At 44.3% G+C, this 17,439-nt stretch overlaps 1 protein-coding gene across 3 annotated transcripts in view; it reads right to left on the bottom strand.

The window, feature by feature from the left end:
- ATXN10 (ataxin 10) overlaps positions 1–17,439 on the bottom strand; it is a 214,281-nt gene that overhangs the window by 100,953 nt on the left and 95,889 nt on the right. For all 3 annotated transcript variants that reach the window (XM_049884658.1, XM_049884655.1, XM_049884656.1), the window contains one exon: positions 16,809–16,978. In XM_049884658.1, coding sequence (XP_049740615.1) covers positions 16,809–16,978 — 170 coding nt within the window. The remainder of the gene's footprint in view (positions 1–16,808; positions 16,979–17,439) is intronic.

Below are 17,439 nucleotides of genomic sequence, written 5' to 3'. Positions count from 1 at the left end.
GCAGACCCTCCAGCTCCATCCAAGCCTGCAGAGAACTACAGTCCTGGCCAGTATCTGGACTGCAACCTCAGGAGAGAGCCCAGCCAGAACCACCCAGCTTAACCACTCTTGTATTCCTGGCCCACAGGAACTGCCAGATGAACATTTATTGTTTTAAAACAAAAAAAAAAAAAATTACTTTTACTCCTACTCCTGAAAGGCTGATACTAGCTATTCTGCGTGCAGGTGCAAAATACAAATGGAATCTGTGTTCATAAAACGGAAAGCTGGAATGGTCATGTTTCGGGCTGAGGGTGTCCCCCAGTGTCCGACCATGACAGACGTGGCCCAGCTGAGTCTGGGCCAGCCCTGGAGAAAGGAACAAGCACCTGAGAGGAGGGGCCCTGGGGAAGTGCACAGCTCTAGAACCAGGCCGCGTAGACCTTTACATCAGCCCCACCACTTACGAGCTGTGTGCGACCTTGGGCCGTTACTCAGCCTCCACATGCTTCCTCCGCCTGTAGGTCTACAGGATGCGGAACAGTTTCTCTCTATGAACGCCGTGAGGACAAACGAGTCACCTGTGTAAAGGGCCTGCAAGAGCGTCGGAAGCACAGTAAGTGCCACAGAATGTCTGCCTTTATTACTGTCATTGCTGCTGCTCACTGTGGAAATAATTAACTTTTCAGAGTCTTGAGTAAAGGCTTAAAATTTCATTTTTCCAATCTAAACAAGTGGCCAAAATAATTAATGCCTTACCCCCCAAAAAGAAAAACTAGGCACTTCCAAATCAAGACAAATTATTACTATTGGTAACATAAAGAGGATGAGTAACAAGTAACTAGAATGACTGGTCACATCTTTTCTCTTCTTGATCAGGAGGCGGTGAGAACGTGAGACCAGGAGAGACAGTGAGAGAGACCAAGGAGGTGGTGAGAACGTGAAAACAGGAGAGACACTGAGAAAGGCCAAGGAGACGGTGAGAATGTGAGACCAGGAGAGACACTGAGAAAGGCCAAGGAGGCAGTGAGAACGTGAGACCAGGAGAGACACTGAGAAAGGCCAAGGAGACAGAGCCTCTCTTCTTGCTCCCCATTTCCATCTTGGCCTCTCCTGACCATCTTACCAGACTCTGCGCTCTGGAAAACACTAGAAACGTATTCATGCAAACACATAAACAACTGATGAGGGCTTAAAATGAGTCCCCTCCACGGTCCACCTGCATTTTAACATAAATCAGAATTAAAGAAAATGACAGGTTAATAATGGAATTTTTAGCATGATGACAAAAAAAAAAAAAAAAAAAAAGCACTGGGGAAATGGAGGGGTCGTGGAGAAACCAAGCCACCAAGGGGACCCAGCCTCTGCAGACCCGGATGGGGAGCACCGTGAAGGTTTCACAAGCACTGCGAGAACGGGATGGTTGACGGGACCCTGGAGAGTATCTGCCAGGAGAGCTAGCGTGGCCGACCAGCAGAGGACCACCTGCAGTCTGCCTTCTTTTCCTGGTGCCCTGACACCAACAGTCCTGAGCACCAGGATGCAGCTTGAAGAGCACACCAGCCCTTCGCACGGGGGGCAAGCAGAGGGCTCTGGCAGCACGCAGGCAGAGAAGGAGCTGGCCTGGACCCAGCCTTCTCCCTCTCTCAGCACTGCCTGCTCAAGAGCCTGTCCCTGGGAGGCCAAAAGACCTGTTCTCAGTCCCTAGGGAAAGCAGTACCCCCAGTGACCATGATTCCTACTCAGAGGGCGTGGCACTGTACCAGGCCTTCCCTGCACATTTCATGTATCTCACCGAGTTCAGGAGGCAGAAGGGCCTAGCGGACACGGCCTCTGGGGTCAGATGGGATAATATCAAACATATTTATAAAACCCATCACCCAAATACACATAGGTGGCATTCATAAAAACCAAAACGAACCCAGTGCCGTCGAGCCGATTCCGTCTCATAGCGACCCTATAGGACAGAGTAGAACTGCCCCATAGAGTTTCCAAGGAGCGCCTGGCGGATTCAAACTGCTGACCCTTTGGTTAGCAGCCGTAGCACTTAACCACTACACCCCCAGGGTTTCCGGCATTCATAAAGGGCAGTGATTAATGTTACCCTCAATAATAATAATTTAATCTGCACTACAAACCCTGGTGGTACAGTAGTTAAGCACTAGGTTGATAACCCAAAGGTCAGCGGTTTGAACCCACTAGCCACTCTACAGGGGAAAAATGTGGCAGCCTGCTTCCATAAAGATTACAGCCTTGGAAACCCTATGGGGCAGTTCTACTCTGTCCTACAGGGTTGCCATGTATGTGTGGGTATGTACAAACATTAAACGGCCAGTGATGTCATCTCCATTTTACACATGAAGAAACTGAGACTCTGAGAAGTTAACGTATGCAAGCTGGCCTAGCTAGCTAGAGTAAGTAAAAAAACTAGAATTTAAACTGGGCTTTTTCCCCAAATCATTCCCCCCATACCACTAGGCTGAAGGGAACAGCACAAAGGCGCTAGATCCAGGGGACGGCGCACAGAGTAGTCCCGGGCCCAGCAGCTCCCACTCCATCCTGTAGCTCCCGCCTGACTGACAGGACTCACTTCTATGCCTGAGGCCTGTGGGGCTCTGGGGACCCAGGTGCCATTCTGCCACTATGCAGCGTTAGCATCATCCCAAGATGCCAGGAATTAAAAGCCAGAGTGGTATGCAGGAGTGGAGGTGACCGGGATCCAACCAGATAAAGTGCAAAGCAGACAGGAGGCTTCAGGCCTGCAGAAGGCAGTGAGATGGGAAGAAAAACTCCAGTCTAGACGGGGGCCCCACTGCAGGCCGCCCCTTCATGATTTATCTGTCCACTAACTAGCACAGATGAATCAGGCTAGTGGTCTGTCCAGAGATCTGGGGGAGGGAGTGGAACAGGGAGAGACAAAGAAATCTAAAGACTGCTCCACAAGTAAGTGCTGGGTCCACAGCTACACTGTCAGTGTGGTACCAGAATACTAAGACAAGAAACTGCTAGAATTAACATAAAAACTGGCCAGAGGTAGGTGGACCCTCTAGAGCCCAAAGAGATGGAAGTAAAAGCAAACCACGTGTAGGAACAAGTCCACAGCCCAGGGACCACTCATGGGACTTCACAGAAAAAAAATGACCGCTGTCCACCAAAGATGAGCTCATGTTAAACAAACTACAAATCACTGGGAGAAAGACGCACGGAGAGTGAGGGGTGGGGAGGATGAGAGAGAACACACACAGTGGGAAAACGTGCACCCCAAGAACTAGAAACAATAAGCAATCTGAGAGATAAAATTAAGTATGTCCAAAAATGACTAAAGACATAAGATACGTACAGATGGCACAATGAAAGAGAGGTGGGTCTGAAAAAGCACCCCAGACAATTTCCAGAACTGAAAGATCTTATCAGTGAGGCTAGTAAGCTGAAGCAGTTCCAAGCCTACACTCCCCTGCTGAGCTCCACCTCCCTGCTCCCGGGCATGGCCACCGCCCTCCACCCTCCTCTCTCCACCCTCCTCTCCGGCCTCCTCTCCCTCCAGCCCGACCTCACAGGCCCTTAAACCTCACACACAGAGGCCTCACACACAGCAGGCCGCCCACTCCTTCTCCACCGGCCTTGTCTTTCTTACTCATCCTTAGGGCCTAGTTCCAGGAAGCTTTTCCTGGTTCTCCAGGCTGAACCATTCACCCGAAGCACTTAGAGCGAGCACCTCTGCTGCCCTGTCTTAGTCCGCACACACCACGTAGCACGCTGTAATGAAATGACCTGTCTCCTCCCTTCCGACTGTGAGTTCTGGGTCACTTCCATCTCAGAGTTCCCGGTGTCTACGACACTTGGCAAACACACACTTGATCTGAACTAAAAGCTCTTGCCGTTAATTCAAAATAGCACGTCATTCATATTTGGAGTAAAAAATATTACTGACTTCACTCTAACTGCAACACAGCAGCACATTTTAAGTGTGAACGAAAATTTACAGCCTGAGACTAAATATCACTCTTGTACCATGAGAATGACGGGTATGAAATTAAATCCCACCAGAAGAAGATAAACAATGGACTTTTAAAAGGTGGGCTTGGGGAGGGGATCAGATAGTGTCTGTAAGTGCTGATGAAAAAAGTCTTTCACAGGAACGTAGCTTTGATCCTCTTAATTTTCACTTGCTGCCGGGAACTAAAAAAAAAAAAACGAAATATCCTAAAGATCAAAACTATTATAGGTGTGTGACAGGCAGTTCTCTCATTTCTTTAGAAAAGGAGAGAGCGACTCTCCAACGTTTGAAGTAAGAGCATTTTTCTCATTTACCAAAGAAATGAGGCCTGAGGAGAAACATATTTCACAATGTCAAAAGCACTGAGGTTTTCATTAAATCGAGATATGTTACAGAAACCTTAAACACTCCTGCACTCGGCAAATTCTAACATACCCAAATCAGGACACTTCACATAGCTATGGTTCTACTGCTGGTTATCAAAAGGGGCACAAATTATTCACCGACAATAAATTCAAAATTTCCTATCCTTCTGCGGGCGGGGAAGAATGTTCAATACATCTTCCTCACAGACATGGGTGTGTACACACACACACACACCTTACCCCCAGCTATTAATTATTCCAATTAGCAAAAGTCTCCAGGTCCTACGCTAACGTTTTATCTTTCAATTAGAAGTGTAGTGAAAGTGCGATTATTAAAACTCCCAGACCTTAGCCAAGGGTTAATATGTACAGAATACGAAAGTAGAGCAAAGAAAGAATGACTCCCTTCAGTGATGAATTAAGTATATCCTCTCATCACAGAGGGGAAAAAAAAAAAAAGGAATTCTTTCCTTCTTAATAGGACCGTATTACTATCATTATCAAAGTAATGCATGCTCACTGTAAAGAATACAAAAAGCATACAGAAAAAAAGGAACCCAGTTGTTAATCCTACCAGCCAGAGATGATTACCATTAATGCTGTAGTCTACTTCTCTTGGGTCATTTTGCCCTCACGTGTGTGTTTATGGGATACCCTGGTGGCGTCGTAGTTAAGTGCTACGGCTGCAAACCAGGAGGTAGACAGTTCGAATCCGCCAGGCGTTCCCTGGAAACTCTATGGGGCAGTTCTACTCTGTCCTATAGGGTCGCTATGAGTTGGAATTGACTCAACGGTAGTGGGTTTGTTTGTTTGTTTTGGTGTGTTTATGTACCACAGATACACGTGTCATAAACAAAACACACAAAAGCGAGGCTTAGTAGATATGCAGCATTCTTTCCTGCTGTGAATTCCCAGGTACCAGGACATTCTGGCGTTGTACCAACACAGCAAATGCTCTCTGAAAAGGAGACTTTTACTGGATGTGTATCATATCGCCATAATTTATTTAAAGATTTCCTACTGATGGAAAAGCAGATTGTTCTCAACATCATCAATAATAGCGAAGTAGGCATATTCACAAACAGCCAAGCCTCGAAGAAAGCTTATTATAGTTCTCACGTGCATAATCAGATACTCCTCACAACCACTCTCTGCCATCAGCTCGGTAAACTGAGTCACAGAGAGGCTAAATAACTTGTCCAAGGTCACCCAGGTTTAATCCTAGGTGGGCTGACTTCAGAGTTTTTCATTTATTTGTAGTCAAATTGATGTTGTTGTTGCTGGGTGCTGTGAAGTAGATTCTGACACACACTGACCCCATGTGACAGAGGAGAACTGCCCCATAGGGTTTCCTACGCTGAAATATTTATGGGAGCAGATCGACAGGTCTTTCTCCCGTGTAGCTGCTGGGTGGGTTAGAACTGTAAATCCTTCAGTTAGCAGCTGAGCTCTTAACCACTACATCATCAGGGCTCCCTTCAAATCTATAATACCTTTCATTAATTCTAATCCATAAAATATCCTTGCTTAGGGGCAGGGGTCTGGGGAACCATGGTTTCAGGAGGCATCTAGGTCAACTGGCATAATAAAATCTACTAAGAAAACATTCTGCATCCCATGTTGGTGAGAGGCGTCTGGGGTCTTAAACGCTAGCAAGCGGCCATCTAAGATGCATCAACTGGCCTCAACCTACGTGGAGCAAAGGAAAATGAAGAACACCAAAGACACAAGGTAATTAATTATGAGCCCAAGGGACAGAAAGGGCCACATAAACCAGAAACTACATCAGCCTGAGACCAGAAGAACTAGATGGTGCCCGGCTACAACCTAAGACTGCCCTGACAGGGAACACTACAGAGAATCCCTGAAGGAGCAGGAGAGCAGTGGGATACAGACCTCAAGTTCTCGTAAAAAGACCACGCTTAATGGTCTGACTGAGACTAGAAGGACCCCGGAGGTCATGGTTCCCAGACCTTCTGTTAGTCCAAGACTGGAGCCATTCCCAAAGCCAACTCTTCAGACAGGGATTGGACTGGACTCTAAGACAGAAAATGACACTGGTGAGGAGCGAGCTTCTTGGCTCAAGTAGACACATGAGACTATGTGGGCAGCTCCTGTCTGGTGGGGAGGTGAGAAGGCAGAGGGGGACAGGAGCTGGCTGAAAGGACACGGGGAACACAGGGTGGAGAGGAGTGTGCTGTCTCATTAGGGGGAGAGCAACTAGGAGTACATAGCAAGGTGTACATGAATTTTTGTATGAGAGACTGACTTGTAAACTTTCACTTAAAGCACAACAACAAAAATCCTTGCTTATTCTAAGAAGCAATTATGTCTTATTCTAATTTTTCACTGTTCCATCTCTAACATTTTACTCTGTAATCAATCCCAGGTTTATGTTGGTGCTTGTTCTAGGTGAAGTTCATTTTTCCAAACTGTTAACCAATTATCCCTGCTTCATTGTCAAAACAAGCATTCCTTTTCTCTCCGGGTTGTGGGGCCAGCCGTATCACGTGTTAACTTCTTATAAATTCTATGGGGACTATTTTGAAATTACATACTTTCTTCCACTAACCTACTCACTTCTGTACATTGTTTTGGGTCTTTCGGCTTTAAGATATATTTTAATATTGTTAAGACAATGTCCCAATTATCTGTGTTTTCTTTGTCAAAATTCTGTTATGGTTTGCTAAGTCAGTGGGATTTTAATTGGTCTAGCAATAAACAAATAAATAAGTTTAAAAACAACTAATATCTTTACAATATTCTCTACTTCCATCCAGGAACAAGGTGCCTCTCTCCGTTTACGTATCTGGTTTTCCTCCCATCTGAGTCCCACATATTTCTTGTATGGGTACTGTGAAATAGTTGGTTTTGTTGTTAGACACAAATTCTTTTAAAATCACTGTTTTCTAGAAATGATCACACTGGCACAGTAAGGAGGACTAAAGTGGCTGTTAAGAAAACAGGCACATTACCAAGTGCTGAGTCACTGTGAACCAATTACTTCCCCGGTGTCTTACCTGCTTTATCTAGAACATGGGATACATTCTATAGCTCAGAAATACGAGCGTCCCTGAACTGTCGTTCTCTACGCTAATCCCCACAGAAATCATACAGTCACAGCAGGAAACCAGGCCATGATGAAAACAGTTCAGCAAGAATTGAGGAATTTGACCATCATTAAGAACTAGTGCTAAATTCAGTCCCCCATGCATTGTTTACAGTAAGGTGCCCACCCTAAGGATTCCCACTAATTTGGTCAAATACTTCAAAGGGCAAGTCTCTTTCAGGTGAATGTCGACGCAGTGGAGTTTGGCTTGGCAGTCACAACTCAGCCACCGTCCCTCCAAGCAAGAAACTCAACTCTTAAAAGCTCTGGTCCTTCAGGAACTCGGGACAGTCATCCACCATTCACTACCTTAAGTACCCTAGTGCCAGGTGTCGTCACAGGTCTCACACCAGAAACGGGTGCTCAGCTTTCCAGGAGCTGACAGTCACTGGAAAACAGCACAGGGCCTGGAGCCGGTTCAGTAGCCAAGAGCAACTATGGTAATTACTACATTGTATTTACCAAAGACCAAACCGAACCCAGTGCCTTCGAGTTGATTCCGACTCATAGCGACGCTATAGGACAGAGTTGAACTGCCCCATAGAGTTTCCAATAAGCGCCTGGTGGATTCGAACTGCAGACCCCTTGGTTAGCACCCGTAGCACTTAACCACTACACCAAAAGGTTAGCAGTTCGAATCCACCAGAGGCTCCTTGGAAACTTTATGGGGCAGTTCCACTCTGTCCTACAGGGTCGCTATGAGTTGGAATTGACGCGATGGCAATGGTTTTTTTTTTTTTTTTTTTAATGTAATCAGTATAAATTTTCCTTCCAAATAATGTTATGCCCCTTCTGCAAATAATAACAAACCAGGTAATCTATAACAAGACACAGAAAAGGGATTTTTAGGGTCAAACAGCTGCAACAAACTGAATCCTGATATGTGTCCCCGGACAGGAATTTTAATTTCACTCACTGCAACAGGAACTGTAAGTTCAGGAAACTAATGATGACAGCTTGATTTATGAATTTTGACGTATTTCTTGAACCGGGAATCACATTACAGAGCAGTGGAATTCTAGGCAAGCCAGGTCTTGCCTATACGATCTTCCCATCAATAAGCTGGGATTCTGTGCAGCTTGTTTCTGACTGAGGAAAATGCCTGGCCTACCTGAGACACGCCACAGGCCTGTAATTTAAAAGTTCCTGAAGACATTCTCAGAACTGAGCTAGGGCAGATTTTGGTATCCACACAGAAAACGCTCTAGCACTTTACTAGATAATAACAAAAGAGAAACTCAGAAAGCGTGAGTGGTCAGATTGACAAGAAAGAAATGATTCTGGTCCTAAGAGAACGGTCTCATACTTGCATTCAGTCTACTTTCTCCAGAAGTCCCACCAACTAGGTAACTGATGTTCACGGAATTCAGAACACGGGGAATACTCTGAACTTTGCAAATACTTTTTAAGATACTGTCTATACATTTATAAGAGGGAGATACTGAAATGAACTTAGAGCTCCTCATTTACAGAGACTGGTGGGGAGGGGAAAGGGAAAGGGAGGTGGTAAGATACTAGGCAACTCAGTAGACATTTATGTACATTATCACACAATCTCCCAAGCCCATAAGGTAGGCATTACTATCTCCATTTTACACCCGGTGAAGCTGAGATTCAGGAAGGCTAAGCAAGTTGTCAACGTTTACACAGGTCAGAGACGGTAAAACTAAGAGGCAAATCTGGGTTTCTCTAACTCCCAAGTCCTGTCTGCTTTCTCTATACTATTCCAAGCTCTCTCCTGTCGACAAGTGCCTCCACCAGCATCACACATATTGACGGATGCGAATGTTACCGGCCGAGCAAAGGCAGGAGTCGGTGGCAGAACTTACCTCTCCACCATTTAACAGCCTGCCTGGAATTCCCCTATCAGTTTTATAACAGACACTTCTAATAAAAATGAAAAAAAAAAAACACATTATCTGAGAGAGAGGGCCAAGTAAGCCATCATCCAGGAATTCCTGAGAGCTTCATGTGAACTAGATGGGAAGACACATTTCATGAAGGACCAAACATCAAGGGAAAAGAAAGGAAGAAGTGGTGGAGGGGGTGGGTGGGAAGGAAGTGGGCCTGCTAGTGTAATGAGAACAAAGGAAAACTGAGGGACATCCAGGCCAAATTCTGCCTGGGTCACAGTTCCCGGGGATCAGTTCATGAGTGTACACCACATCAGAGTCTTAAGGGAAAACAGCACAACAGCACACATATACTGACTGAAATGTGCACGAGATAACAGAGAAGGGGAGACAGGACAGAGTGTACTAAAAACCAAAAACAAGCTCACTGTTGTCAAGTTGATGCCAACATGTATCAACCCTATAGGACAGGGTAGAACTGCCCCATAGGATTTCTAACGAGCAGCTGGTAGATTCAAACTGCAGACCCTTTGGTTGGCAGGCAAGCTCTTACACTGCGGCACCAGGGCTCCAAGGTAGAGAGCAGATAGGGGAACACAGTGTAGACAGGATCCAGCATGTACAGAACAGGAAACATTCCTGCATGGCCTAGGCTTCGATGGAGAAGCCATCTGTGTGATCTGGGTTCTAAAGGCAAGATACTGCAGAAGTCAGCGTCCACTTGGGGAAAGAATGAAGGCTGGGAGGACCACGTGCTGCTAGCGCAGGCTAAGCTGTAGAAGCTGGCCCTGCATGAGGTGAGAGCACAAGGCGCCAGGCCCCTGCTTATCTGATGACAACTGAAGTAGGAGCGTGAACACTCTCTGGTCAAGCACTTCTCTGAAAACCCACCACTCAGTCCAGGATCTGGGTAACTGAACGAGGCAGCCAGTACTGATGCATAGAGCAAGCAGTGGCCCTCATTAAGGGAAACAACTAAAATAACCACGACAACAGCGATCCATTTTAACTTGCGTGATTTGACGGGCAGATACACTGCTTGAAAACATTTCAGAAAGGAGGAAATCATAAACGAGGTTTACTTGTGTAACTTTAGCTTGCCTGCCCATAGCCCTTCATGTCTAGATGTGAACGCTGAAAGGTAACCCCCCAAAAAAACACTAGTCGTCTTATTATGAAGGTTTAAAAATTGTACATTTAGTCTAAAATTTTATTTAAGATTAATGAAGAAGTATATTTAGAACTACGAAGTCCAAACCCGGAATTAAAAAAAATAAATTGTTCAATTACTTCAAATTTTACACTATGAAACACACCTGCAATCTGAAATACAGACAGATGAGGCTGTCAAATAAAAATACAGCAAAGGGAAATATTAAAATATATTCAACGTATCTAAGATTAACGGCTTCCAAAAATAATTACAGAACCCAGAATTCTGTGAAACGTTAGTTTCATTTGAAAGTTATTTGTACTACATTTCTCTGAGTAACGTAGTCTACAAATATAAATAACACAGCACGCAAAGGAAACTTTACATTAGAACACAGACACCTCGAAGAGGAACAGCGTGTCGTATTTGCTTTGTATCTCCAGAACCAAAAACTGGGCACGCTATCTAGCAGAGACTCAATCAACTATTTGTAAAATCAAGTGTCATTCAAGAAGCATTTAATGAATGGCTACTACTGTGTGCCAGGTACAATTTAAATGTTGGGGACAACACAATGAGCAAAACAAATGTAATGAAAAATTTATTACAAAGAGTTTTTTTTTTTAATTAAGAATTATGTAAATAAAGAAAGCCCACCTTCATAAGAGATCGTTCCGAACTGGAGGAACCACATAAACTTCATTGTCTTTCCAGGCCGAGCTTTTCCACACAGTGAAGGCTGACTTTACTGAAAATGAAGCTATGCCTGTAATGAAAGCTGTGTATGTTCATATGTTTGAACACATGGATGGAACATATACGTAAATCCTAGAAATCTCTGACATCACGGAGGAGGAGGAGGAGAAGAAACTGAGCCGCGTTTTCTACGAAACTTTTGGCAGAAATGAATTCAACGACGAAAATGGTATAGGGTCCATCTTATCCAATACGATTTCTTTTGGGGAAAAAAGAAGGTAGATAAACTTGATCACCTGCCAGTCCATTTCGTAAAAAAGCATTTAGTTTTATGGAATTAAGGAAAAAAGTCTCATTTTTTTTTCTAATAAAGCATTCCCTTAAAGAGCCGATGACAAGAGTGAAGAAAGGGAGAATGGGGGAGAGAAAAAGTAAAGCACACGTTCCTTTTTTAACAAAGCAGAATCCACAGAATGCCTTCCTCACGTTCACAGCATTAATACCGTGTGCTTCTCACAGCAGAAACCAAAACAGAATCTCCACCTCAAGTCCACAAAGGTTCAGACGGAGGCCAGTCACTACAGAAGTGGCAAGGACATACCGTGAAAAAAAAAATGAAAGCAGAGCACAAAAAACAAGGTCAGGTTGGAAGTCAGGAAGCACTCAGAAGCCTCCCTACCCGACTCTGCAAAGGCAAGCACAGTGACCCCCGGCAATTCCAGAACCACTGCGGGTCCTCCCGTGTAGGGACTCCGAGTCTAAGTTCTGCAGTTCAGGCAGACTTATGGAGAGACTGGGTAAGACAGAGTTCTCAGCAGAATTTCAATATAAGGCCAGACTCCTTGGTACTCTTTAATACTGCCCAAATGCAAAGTGAAAAGGAAGACTGTCAGGTTCCTTAATACGGCACTGCTGGCAGGCAGCTCCTGTCCCTGCTCCGAGGCCTGCAGCCCTCACCGGCCCCACTCGGATCAGCCGCCCACATTGACTCTCATCTGGCGGCTTTGCACAGGTCTTTCCTGCCCCACAGAAGTCACTCCATCTTCTCCGGAGCCCGAGACAGTTTTCATCTGATAAATGGTAACTGAATTAAATTACACTTAGTCTCTCTGAGCCTCGGCTTCTCCATTTAGAAAACGACAAGGACAGTATCTTTTTAGCCCTTTTCACTGAGGTGTCATGAGGCACCAATGATCTGACACCGGTGAAAAACCCCTGTAATATGTGGAGGGCCACGCAGACCAATGTACCGCCATCACCCAGCACGTGGTCACCACACGGTTACTGCAATGCAGGAAGGCACACACACTCGCAGAGACCTAGGAGGCTTTTAAAGGCTTCTGAACAAACCTCGGAGGAATAATCAGGGACTGTGCAAAGACTCTAGGAAAACCTATGTCATTAGCAGTTTTGGGATCCTAGTTCAAAGCAGCAAGGTTGGTCCCTAGATGGAAAGACTCACAGGTGATACTTTACCTGTATGACTCATCAAAGGCCCCTCAAGGCCAAGAACGGGTTTCATGAGCTGAAAGGACCACCAGAGCTGCAGACTTGAACCAAGAGGAGGTCTCCAAGGCCTGGCAAGCCCAGGAGATCCAGACTCACCAGCCTCCAGAATGCTCAGTCTACAGTCCTTCAGAAAGCGTATGTCACACCTTCTCCCCCAGCCTTTGGAAAGCTCACAAACAAGAAGCACTGTGGGACCTGGGAGAGTGCACGGCTTGCAAGTTCAGTAGGAAGACTCAAATTCTCCTCTGGGCTCTGCGCCGCACTACCTGCAGGGCCTCTCTCTAAAACATCGTTAACAGAACCTGCTTTGCAAGGTTGATGCAAAGATTAAGTTTGATAATACATGAATTCACTGAGCACAAAGCTGGTACGCAGCAGATACTAAACAAATAATCAGTCCTCTTTTTTTTCTGGGTGAAGGATGAGACTAGATGATACAAATTAGACTAGATGATACAAAATCCACCCTAAATCATCTTTAAGTCTTAGAGCTGAGACAAAGCCAACTTTCCTTTAAGGCCCATTCTGGGTAGAAGTGAGACAACCCATTTAGACAATACAATGAGAGTTAATGGCCCAATGACAGAGATATGCTACAAAACCTTCCACTTCCCCACAAGTGTATCTAAAGTCATGTGAATGCTAGTGAACACCATCCCAGGAGGTGACAATGAGCAAGGCCAGGATCTGTTAACTCTCAGCTGGAATCCGATCGACTACAAGAGTAAAGAGGCTTCCAGCACATCCATAGTGAGCCTCTGATGATGTGTCAGATTCTCTGGAAGGAGAAAAAAAAAGCCCAGAGGTAATGCTCTCAGGTTCAGGCCTTTTTTGGCACAGGTGAGAAGCTGGAAGAAACAGACGCAGTCTCATACTCCAGAAAGAACCCCTCCATACCCTCTGGAGTGTTTGCTCAGAAATCAGCAGGGCCATTAGCGACTGCACACATGAAGGGACACACTGCCGACTTCCTGTGAGCCCCCGTGACCTCTACACGGCAGCACTTGGGCACACTCCATATTTACTTATGGTGCAACCTGATCCTGACTTCGGTGAGTTACTTCATAAGCCTTTTAGGGGTTACCACACTTTGTTCCTATAAGAGGCCAATTCAAATTAGCAACAAAAGAATAGTTAAACACAAGAAAAACCACCTCCTTTGTGCTCCTCAAGAAAGGCAGACTTGATCACTGAGTCACTCAAAAGGTAAAGTGTTTCATTCTCTATCAGCCTTCTCTTTCAAGAATCAGTCCAGTACTTTTCCAACGGGGTTTAACAGCCTTACATTAGTATCTGTTGAAAATGAAGGGAAGTGCCAAAAGGGTGCACAGGTACAACAGAAGAACAGGCTGTCTGGCACAGGGCTCTGGACCATGTCTCTGAGAATCATTCGTTATTCACTGCTGTGTGACAAATTACACCAAAATTTAGTGTCTTAAAATGACCGTTTTCAACCTTCTTTTCCCACCGTCTGGACGGCTTCTATTGCTCTATCTTCAAGTACACTGACTCTTCCTCTGTCACCGCTATTGAGTTGTTAAGCCCATTCAGTGCATTTTTTTTTTAATTCCAGGAGCTGTATTTTTCAGCTTTAGAATTTCCGGCTGATGCTTTTTCAGCTTCTGTCTCCCTGCTGGGTTTTCCTGTCTTTTCACTCATCACAAACACATTTTCCTTTACATTCCAGGGCACGGTTGTATCAGCTGCTTTAAACTTGTCAGCTAAATCCAACATCTGTTCACCTCAGTCAGCCTCTATTGGTTTTCTTTTCTCATGATTGAGTCACATTTTACTGTATGTCAAGTAATTTTGGATTGTATCCTGGACACTGGATTCTGTTATATTCCCCTACAAAGTGCCCATTTTTTTGCTTTAATAGGCAATTATCTTGGTTAGGCTTAAACTACCAACTCTAGGATAGCAGCTCAAATCTCAGTTCAATCATTTTATCCTCAGCTTAGCTGCCTGGAGGCTGCCCCACAGGTGTGACTCAGGCATTCGCCAAAGACGTAGGTAGTTGATACAAAGAGTTTGGGGCTAGCTCTGTCCTGTCCAGGATTCTCCCCTTGCTTTCCAATGACTGCAGCTGCCCTGAACCCTGTCCATTGATTCTTCAAACTAGAAAGACTGCAGATTTTCTCTGAGGGTGTTAACTGTCCTCCACAGCACACACTATGCCATGCCCTTCTTCCAAGTGTTAATTCAACTCCAGCAACTGCCTACTGGTGTCCTCGCATCGCTGTTTCTTGTACAGAGTTTGCAGTTGTTGTTCACAGGAAGATCAGTGCAACAGTAGTTTAATGGAACATTAACGGAAGCTAAACCCACCCAACTTATTTTTTCCCGTTTTTTACTTTTTTTCTCAACGTTATGGGTTATGAATTCAGAAAAGGCTTGGCAGGGCAGGGTGTCCCTGAAACATGTGGTGTCAGGTAGGACAACTGAGGATGGCGAATCCACTTCCAAGATGGTTTCTTACTCAGATGTCTGATGCCTCGGTATTCCTTGACTAGTCTCTCCTCACTGCATCTCGTCCTCCAGGGCTTCTCCATGTAGTATCCGCAACTCACAGCATAGTGATCTCGAGGTATCCGCATTTCTTACACGGTGACTGGCTTCTAAGAGGCCAGGAATGGAATCTGTCAGACCAGTTAAGGAATATGCCAGGAAAGGCTCAGGGTCATCCCACCCTATTTTATTGCTCAAAGCAGTCACAAGACCTGGATTCAAGGAAATGGAGAAACAAACCCTTGATGGGAGAGCAGCAAGATCACACTGCAGAAGAACATGTGGAATGGCAGATACTTTTGTGACTATCTTTGAAAAACATAATCTGCCACAAACATATTATTTGATGAAGCAAAACAAACGCTGCCCAAGATAACAAACTCCAAGAAGATACAAGGTAGGCCAGTTCAGTGTGAAGCAAGTGGTCCAATTCTCTTGCCATTTATTGTTATCGCCACACGTATTATCAATGCAATTACCTCCTTAGGTATTTAGCACAAAATAGGTTTCTAATGGCAGCCTGCTGAGTTTCCCAAGAATTAATCCATAAATGGAAATACATAAATTTCAAAACAGCTAGAAAAAAAGGCTTAGGCTAATGGACCACATCTACCACAGCCTCCACCAGCCTGAGTCCAGCACAACTAGATGGTGCCCCGGCTACCATCACTGACTGTTGTGACAGGGATCACAATACAGGGTCCCGGACAGAGCTGGAGAAAAATGCAGAACAAAATTCTAACTCAAAAAGAAAGACCAGACTTGCTGGCTTGACAGAGACTAGAATACGGACACCAGACACCCTTTCAGCTCAGTACTGAGGCCGTTCTTGAGGTTCACCCTTCAGCCAAAGATTGAACAGGCCCATGTAACAAAACAAGACTAAGGGGGCACACCAGCCCTGGCACAGGGACTGGAAGGTAGGAGGGAACAGGGCAGCTGGTAATAGGGAACTCAGGGTTGAGAAGGGAGAGTGCTGACACGTCGTGGGGTTATTAACCAATGTCATGGAACAATGTGTGTACCGTCTGATGAGAAACTAGTTTGTTCTCTAAACCTTCCTCTGAAGTTCAATAAAAATAAATAAATGAAATAAACTTCTATTAAAAAAAAATTTGGTGAAAACATGTGCAATAAAACATACTCATTCAAAAAAAAAAAAAGAAAATGCTTAGGATGCTATCCTCTATAAGCATAAAATATGTACGTAAATTAAGATTTTTCTGTGTTTTTTTTTTTCCCTTATGATAACAATCAATAGTAACTGCTGCTTTTTAAATTCTACTATCTGCTAGATATTTTTCCAGGATCTTTGAATTTTTTTTTTTTCCTGGGTGCTCTCTCTGTGATATTAGAATGTGTAGAAACGCAGAGGCTTAGGACAAACGTTGACAATTTAAAAGGAGACTAGTCAAATGCAGGACAAGTGGTAAAAGACAAGGCAACATTATAAAAATACAAACAAATGTAACATTTTATGTTTATCTGTGGGAACAAAATGTGTGTGTGCATATAATTCAGAAGCTAATTTCTAAGCACCTCAAACTTTCACCCCCAAAAAGGAGAGTATTCTGCATTCTAACTACTACATTTTAAGTGAAGCCATGTATGTACAATATGTACTAAGAAACAACCTTACCTTGTCTTGGTTTTCTCTATTCTTGTAACACAGATTTCCAATCAAACGAATGAGATGGGACTTAAACCCATCAGCCACACTTGAGATGTCAGCGTCTGCTTTTATACAACCCGTGGCAGTGAAGAGGTTTGTAGTGTCTTTTCCAGCTACGTGAACCAGTCGTAGAAGATCTACAACAACAAGAATAAACTTCATTTTCCAAGGGACGTATTTCTGTACTATCTTTCCATGAACAAATCTATTTTAATGGATTAAAACAGAGTATAGAAAGCTTTCTTTAAATAATATTAGAAGGTTCTTCTGTTTTTATTTTAAATTCTTTACTATTTTAGTTTTGGGGAAATAAACCATAATGATTACCCCAAACTTGGTGTTTATACTTATTCACAAAGAAAAGTTAGCTAAAAATTTTCCACCAGACCTTTCTTACAAAAAAGTTTCCAATTCTAACATCTCTGTGAAGGAACTCATCTGATGATTACACTCAGCTCAGTCTAAACACAATACCCATCTATAGGGACCCAGATGACAGAAACCAAGATGAGTGCTTCTATTCTCTCTGTGGCCAGACAATCAGGAGAAATCACGTTACCACTCCATGGAACTATCTCCAGGCCACCTATGGGACACA

The sequence above is a fragment of the Elephas maximus genome, chromosome 4, assembly GCF_024166365.1.
Source record: "Elephas maximus indicus isolate mEleMax1 chromosome 4, mEleMax1 primary haplotype, whole genome shotgun sequence".
Classification (NCBI taxonomy): Eukaryota; Metazoa; Chordata; class Mammalia; order Proboscidea; family Elephantidae; genus Elephas; species Elephas maximus.
The sequence above is the reverse complement of the archived record's forward strand: the minus strand, read 5'-3'. Positions and strand labels throughout refer to the sequence as shown.